Below are 7,345 nucleotides of genomic sequence, written 5' to 3' on the forward strand. Positions count from 1 at the left end.
AAGATAGCCGTTACTTTGCAGCGAAAGATGATCCGCCACCCTAGGTGACATACGATGATCCTGTTGTAGCGTTTCGTGCGTGCGGCTGATTCGGTGTCTCCACTCCTGCCTCTTGTCACTTCCTCTCATCACAATGAACCCGACACCGGATGGCCCCGAAGGCGGTGGAGACATATTTGACTGTATACAGAGAGGAACCATTGAACAGTGTATGCTCTTCGTTGAAAATGATCGATCGATCCTCAAGCATAAAGGTAAGACAGAGTAATGTGCAACATAAAAGCATCATCATCTATTCATGTTCTCTCTTTTTATGTATTATTATTATTATTATTATTATACCATAACAGCCACTACTTCCTGTGTTGTTATGTGCACGCAGTGTTTAGCCTTTAAATGTAAGTGGGTTTATTTCCCAAATTTCAAAGCTGTTATGAACACAGTAATGAGAATAAATAATGTCATATATTTGTAATAACCATCTGTTGACTCCTGCTTCACAACTACAATGAGTTGGGATGTGCAAATTGGGCTTCTAACAATCCTTCAATAACAATATTGTTTACTGTGAATAAGGCAAAGTTGTCATGTGCAAATACTTTAAGGAATAACAGAATAGCTCATATGTCATATTTAACTGGATCAATCAGCATTTCATTGCCTGACATTTATTGCCAAATATCACTGCACAGAGCAAAATTAATTCAACGTTATTTTTCAGGCCAAAATGAAATGTAACCTCTTCTGAGAGATCAGCACAGATCTAGGTGAACAGATCCTGTGACAGCGTGCTGAAGCCTATCCTCAACTCCAGAGTGTTTCAACTATTACCAGAATAACACTCTATTAGGCTTATACTGCAGATCCAATTTAAAGGTGAGCATCTTCTAACCTAATGCACGTTTGTTGTTGTTTTGCAGGCTGGGGCGGTTTCAGCCCACTCCACTATGCTGCCCTCCATGGTAACCGTGTACTGGTCGACCATTTCCTGAGTAACGGAGCTGACCCTAACCTGACGTGTGATGCAGGACAGACAGCCTTTCACTTTGCCTGCAGGTGAGCAGTCACTCTTAGGTTTTCAGCAAAACATGCCACGTCTTATATGTTATAGCTGTGACTCTCATCAGACAGGGAAATGTCTACATCATGCACCAAATGCTGCAGTACGGAGCCGACTTACGCCTCATAGACCTGCAAGAAAAGACGTCGCTGCATCACGCGGTCACCGGAGGCAGCATGTGAGTGTCGACTATAATTTAGTAACTACACAGTCACATTTAAAACAATAAAAATAAACAAAATGTTCTGCACACCTAAAACTGTACATTATTGCTCCCAGTATTGCAGTGCATTATCTGTGGGAGACAGGAATGTTCCGGTTCTCGGACACAGACGTGTTCCATGTGACGCCTCTGCACCTGGCTGCGTCCACAGGCAACACAGAATTGGTCCGGTATTTGCTCAAAGAGAGGGTATGATGTCTTCATTCTCTCGTAAGCTGTTCAGGAATTATCTTCAACGAGTCAAAATTAAACAAAAAAAAAGTTACTTAATCACTCCTGACATCTGTGCATACTGAGCACAAAATAACTAAAGCAAAAGCTGATCTAAACTGTTGTTTTGTGAAAACACAGAAAAAAATATTTAAATTACTGATGAAAAATTACCGAATGTTTTTTTTTTTTTTGGTTTATTATGATACGGCCATGTTGGCGTAGATGATTCTTGCTACAGCTTACATCCAAACAGCCAAACTGTACAAATCTGCACAGTTGTAATGAATCATAATTATGAGCTGGAGCAGATAATCATAATTTGAGAGTACAGCTCTCAAGGCCCGTCATAGGTGAACACAACTCCTAATACACACACTTGGTTAATTTAACCATATGGTATTTTTTGTGGCTGAATACCCATGTATTACACATTTTGATAACGTTGTTTAATTAAGTCATATATATGACTATTATTATTATTATTATAATAATAATAAGAACTATATTCATTCATCAATATGAGAGAAAGTACTCAAACCTTCACCAAGGCTGCTCACTTATTACACTCCTAAGTTTCACAAGGTTAAAAAACATTTTTAACACCACCAAAATCTAATAATTTTGACTTTCTATAATAAATAGAAAGTAACCAGGACTCTTAAGTCATCCAAAAACTCACTTGAAATCCCAACGAACTGTGATACAAAGATCAGTAAAAATCTGTGCAACTCAACCCTCCTTGTGCCGTAGAGAGGTTGCGTGGAAGCAATTGACCAGGAGGGGGCGACGGCGCTTCACGTCGCAGCAGAGAGGGGCGGAATGGAGGTGTCCTGGGCACTGCTGCAGAGAGGAGGATGCAGGATGCTCCATTTGAAGGACCACATCGGCCTCACACCGCTGGATCTAAGCAGACAGGGGAGAACATTCAGGTGAATCTGCTGTCCCGAGACATTTCTGGGGAAAAACACTGAGTATTAGACAAGTGCTTGGGATTGTTACAACCCTCAGCACCTTTAAATATATAGATATATATACACCATTTTCTCCAGGGTTCCTAACGCTGATTAACACATGCTCATATTGTGTTTTTCTCCAGACATCAGCAACTCGCCAAACTAATGAGTCGGCACATTAGAGACCCAATACACAGCAGGCCAAGAGAGTCTCGTGGTAAATAACACTCTACTACAAGAAAATTGACCAAAACAGAATAGCATGTGTATATTTGAAGTATATCTATTTTTGTGTTTCTTTTTTTCCCCCCAAAAAAAACAAAACAGTTTTATATTACTGGACACTGTTTTTTCCGAGTCTGAGTGGATCTGCCATCCTGCTCATAGCAGCCATGTTGGGAGGCTATGGGGGTCTCATCTGCTGCTTAATGTTCCCATGGTTGGCCAGAAGCATCTTCTCACAGTATCACCGCATGACCACCTACCAAAGGTTTTGACAAAAGATATTCAAGGGCCTATGAACTGTTAATCAATGCGTTATGTTCTCGTTTCTTCAGAAAACGTATGTCTTCATTGCAGGTTGCCCAACCCGGTCTACCTGGGAACCCTCATAGCTGGCATGTCCCATTCCCTGCTTTGCTTCTATGGAAAAGTGATGCCAAATATCCTTTCTGGTATTTTTTATTCTTTGGATGATGTTGGGCCTGTCTACTCAAAGATAAGATAATCTTTTATGATTCCAACATTGGGTAAATTTGCAATCTTAGAGCAGCTCTTAGAGTAGAGGTTTTGTGTATTAAAATGACTCGTGTTCATCCTTAACCTCTTGAATGTGTGTGGCCAAGCAGTCCCCCGGAACAGGTGTTAACGGTCCACTTCATTATCGTCCTCGGTTTATTGTGTAAGATGTTGACACAGGACCCGGGGACACTGGACGCAGCAGACGCTGATCCTCGATTCTCCTGCATCGCTGACCTGGTGGAGAACAACGAGAGTCCTCAGAGGTTCTGTCCATACTGTGAGGTGAGACTAAATCACAAGGCACTGAACGTAGTAAGGCAGAAAGGGAAAGAGACAAAAGACCAGGAGCAAATATACTGTATAACAGCTGTATCAAGTAGAAAGGACAGTTCTGAATCGATTATGACGCTCATATAACTACAATGTCATTTATCCATGCATACTGATATTGGTTTTAATCATAGTATCTTCATGATGATGTATAGATCTATCTCTAAGGAAACACGCAAGCTTCCTTCTCTTCGTCTTGGTACAAATGCACTCGTCCTCGCCAGAATCTCATATGTCAAAGCTGCAATGTAAAGTACTGTATGTAAAAAAACAATTGTGAATTATTTAGTTTAGTTGATTGACAAACAATAGTGAATTTAAAAGAGTAGTCAGCTGGAAGGTAGGATTCAAACACAATGCTTTGCCTTTCTACCCTAGAACACCATTGCCGGGTGGTTCTCACTCGAGCAAATACATTTATTTGATTTTCATGAAAACATTATTCTTTTTTTTAGAATTTTTTTGAATGATGAAAATGCAAAGGTTTATACAATATTAGAATGCAACTGAGTAACAATAGCCAGTCAACAATAATGACTTTTGTGCATTCTGTATATTAGTTAAAGGTGCATTATGTAATAAATCTAAAGCAACTGACCATAAAATCCTCCTAATATGATCATAATCCTCCTAATAAGACTCAGGAATAATGTTCATATAACAAACTGAACTCACCAACAACAACAGTACAGCCAAAATATTTGCATTAAAAAAAATCTTTTGCAGACTGCAAATCATGTTTATGTTTTGAAATCCTGTTTTGGCATGTAGCGCCACCTACCGCCATCTACCAATCATTGCAGTCAGTAGAGTCTCAGCTGCCGAGCAACCACGGGTTGCCAGTTTCGTCATAAAAAAAAAAGAAACCTAAAAGACCTCGGTATTTTGAATTTGAATGTAGTAACCGTTTTTGGCCACATTCTTACATATGGCAACTTTAATGTATGAATGACTATGTTTGCTTTCCCTCAGTTGTTCCTGCCTGACTACACCAAACACTGCAAGCTGTGTGACGTGTGCATTAAAGACTATGACCATCACTGCCTCTTCCTGAACCGCTGCGTCGGCCGCGGGAACCACCGCCTCTTCCTCGTCTTCATCCTCTCCATGTTGACAGCTCACCTCTTTTTCGCCGCGTCAGCGATAAGTTACCTGTACAACAAGATGCCTTCAGACGATAGCGGATTGTCGTCGCTGTTCTCGCTGTTCGGGGAGGAGTTCTGGGTCGCCGCCCTGCTGGTTATGAACGCCATGACGCTGCTATGGGAGGTGTGGCTTCTGATGGAGCAGTTTAACGCCATCGCCACAGGGACGACCACCTACTTCAGGCAGTGTGACAGCTCAGCTCGGCAGCGCACGCTTGGACAACGCTGGGTTATAGTGCTGTCTTATCTGCTGGAAGGTCAACGACGGGTGGGCAGTGGACAAACGGGAGAGGACAAATCTGCCATAGACATTTAAAATTGTGAATTAGTTTTATCCTTACACACTTAACAGTGTAGGTTCTGTGGTTCACACTCAGATTCAGTAATGCCACATGTTGTGTTTTACTTTAATATAACATTTTGGTAAAATCGTGTTACATTTTAAAGTTAAATAGCAGGCTGAAACTAGCAGGATAACTAGTTAATAATAGTAACTAACAATAGGTTGCTCATTCATCTAGGTTTTAGAACTTGTGGATAACACTTTCCTGAATACTTCCACAATTGTGTTTTCGTGTTGTTGAGAGTGTTCACATTTTACAGCTTGTGTTTTTACCATCACTGTTAAATGTTGCTTGAAATAAATGCACTATGCGTACTATAAATCAAACGTGTTCAGACTAATTGCAGGTCCACTGAAAGTCATAATATGTCATTTCATCGCAGATCCCTGACGTCTCAGTCATTTGCGCCATGACACTTCCTCTGCTCTCACTAATAGAGACGTGCTCTTTTCATGCATCCAATTACACACACTCATTTCCTATGTGTCCCTCAGGACCATATTTCTAGATTATAGATGATGTCGTCCCCACACACACACACACACACACACACCCCTCACATGCAGTTGTGTCTGGAGTACAGTATGTGAGCGAGTGGTGAAGTCATGTCGTATAATTTAGTGTCCACTGTTCTCTGTGTTATGCATATAGAGCGGTTAAGATGAGTGCATGTAAGTCTGTGACATGAAGTGCTTTCACTCCATTATTCTTCCCCTGCAACGGTGTATTTAACTGGCAGCCACCTGTATTTTATCTGTGGTGACTCAGTTTCATTTGGTTTTTCTTACCTTATATTAATAGCTTGTGACTAGCAGAGAAAAATGTACACTAAAAAAAAACACATTTAAAAGAGAAACTCATACTATTTTTGAACAGAATCAGCTGTTTTCACTTCTTCATCTCGGCAGTTCACTTCCTGATTGACAGACAGGCAGACTGAATATTCAGATAAAGAGGACAGCAGGGGAGCATCGTACAGCTGTGTTTCATTTTACCGTGAAACAGCTGCTGCTGCTGCTCGGGACCGTGTGATGCTCGCAGAGAGAGAGTCTGCCTCGAGGCGGCGAGTCATCTGGACTGCCCATCAGTGAATACATGGCAAGCAACTCCCGCGTGCCTGTCTTGATTTCCTGCCGTCTATCAGAATCTGTTCCCGTCAGCATTCCTCAGACTCAAATCACTGGTGCGTTTGTGGCAAGTATAGTAGTGCCTTCTCTCTCTGGGTATGTGACTGTGTTTGTTTTCCAAAGTATTGGTCAGTTGAACAGACGACTTGAGTTTTCACTGACTCTAGAAATGGACCCAGTAGAGAAGAATACACTGTGCACGCAGATGGGTTCGCTGCCATGATACCATCCAGGTCTGCAAAGGATCTGTCAGGTACAAGTTTTCTTTTCTTTTATTTTGTTTAGTATATTTTGTGAATGTCCCCCATAGGGGATCAATAAAGTATCTGTCTATCTCTATTTCTATTTATATGGGACTTTGTGTTAAAGTTGGTAGTTATCTACTGTATGTTGTTGCTTGTTTAGTGTATTTGCATATTTCTGGATTATAATCCCATAGATCTTTTTCGTCTGGGCTTCTTTTAGGAACACTTTAGATTAGGGAATACATATTCACCATTAACTAGGTGCTTACTAACATGCATATAAGTTGCATACTAGCCCTTTATTAGTAAATATTAAGCACATGTTAAAACCTTATGTAGGAAAAATCTTAATTCATGTCGTAATAGCGGTAGAATACAGTTATGTAGAATAAGGTGTTAATACGTGCTTAATGATAACTAATAAAGAGCTAGTATGCTACTTATATGTTAGTAAGCACCTAGTTAATGGTGAATATGTGTTCCCTAATCTAAAGTGTTACCGCTTCTTCTTCCTCTGTAAAGGCTGTTATTAAGCGATTATTACAAATCTGAGAAAACCTCAGTTTACAGTTACAGTTGCCTCTGTGCCTGCGTCTGAGCCTCATCCAGCCACACAAACTGCCGCGTCTGTCTGCTTTTATCACATCCACTACCACAGTCAGACAGACGATATGAACAAGAACATCACATCACCCCCACAGAGTGCTCTGCCACCTTTCACCAAACAGACTGATTGAGTAAGTGAGTAGAGTAAGACTATAAATCCTAACCTGATGAACGAGTCATGATCAAGTCGTGTTGGGTCAGTCAAGCCCTGTCTCATAATATCTGCAGTTGTACAGGCACAGCATTGGTGTTGAATGTGTTGATTTAAGTTAGTACTTTGAGGTAGTATTAAATGTCTACAAACAGCTGGAGGGATTGTGGGGGTGATGGTGTGTGTGTGAGGGGGGTGCCATTGAAA

The 7,345-nt window shown here is 40.9% G+C and overlaps 1 protein-coding gene across 1 annotated transcript; it reads left to right on the forward strand.

Annotated features, from left to right (window-relative positions):
* Positions 1–133: 133 nt before the first annotated feature.
* LOC310933841 (uncharacterized protein) lies at positions 134–4,981 on the forward strand (the record flags this gene model as incomplete). The annotated part of the gene is made up of 10 exons (XM_083897412.1): positions 134–254; positions 921–1,056; positions 1,128–1,238; positions 1,340–1,472; positions 2,247–2,425; positions 2,593–2,666; positions 2,777–2,939; positions 3,029–3,123; positions 3,285–3,472; positions 4,493–4,981. 10 exons carry the CDS (start codon positions 134–136, stop codon positions 4,979–4,981), a joined length of 1,689 nt encoding a protein of 562 aa, XP_083753538.1.
* Positions 4,982–7,345: the final 2,364 nt, after the last annotated feature.

Source organism: Microchirus variegatus (assembly GCF_963457635.1).
Source record: "Microchirus variegatus genome assembly, chromosome: 11".
Classification (NCBI taxonomy): domain Eukaryota; kingdom Metazoa; phylum Chordata; class Actinopteri; order Pleuronectiformes; family Soleidae; genus Microchirus; species Microchirus variegatus.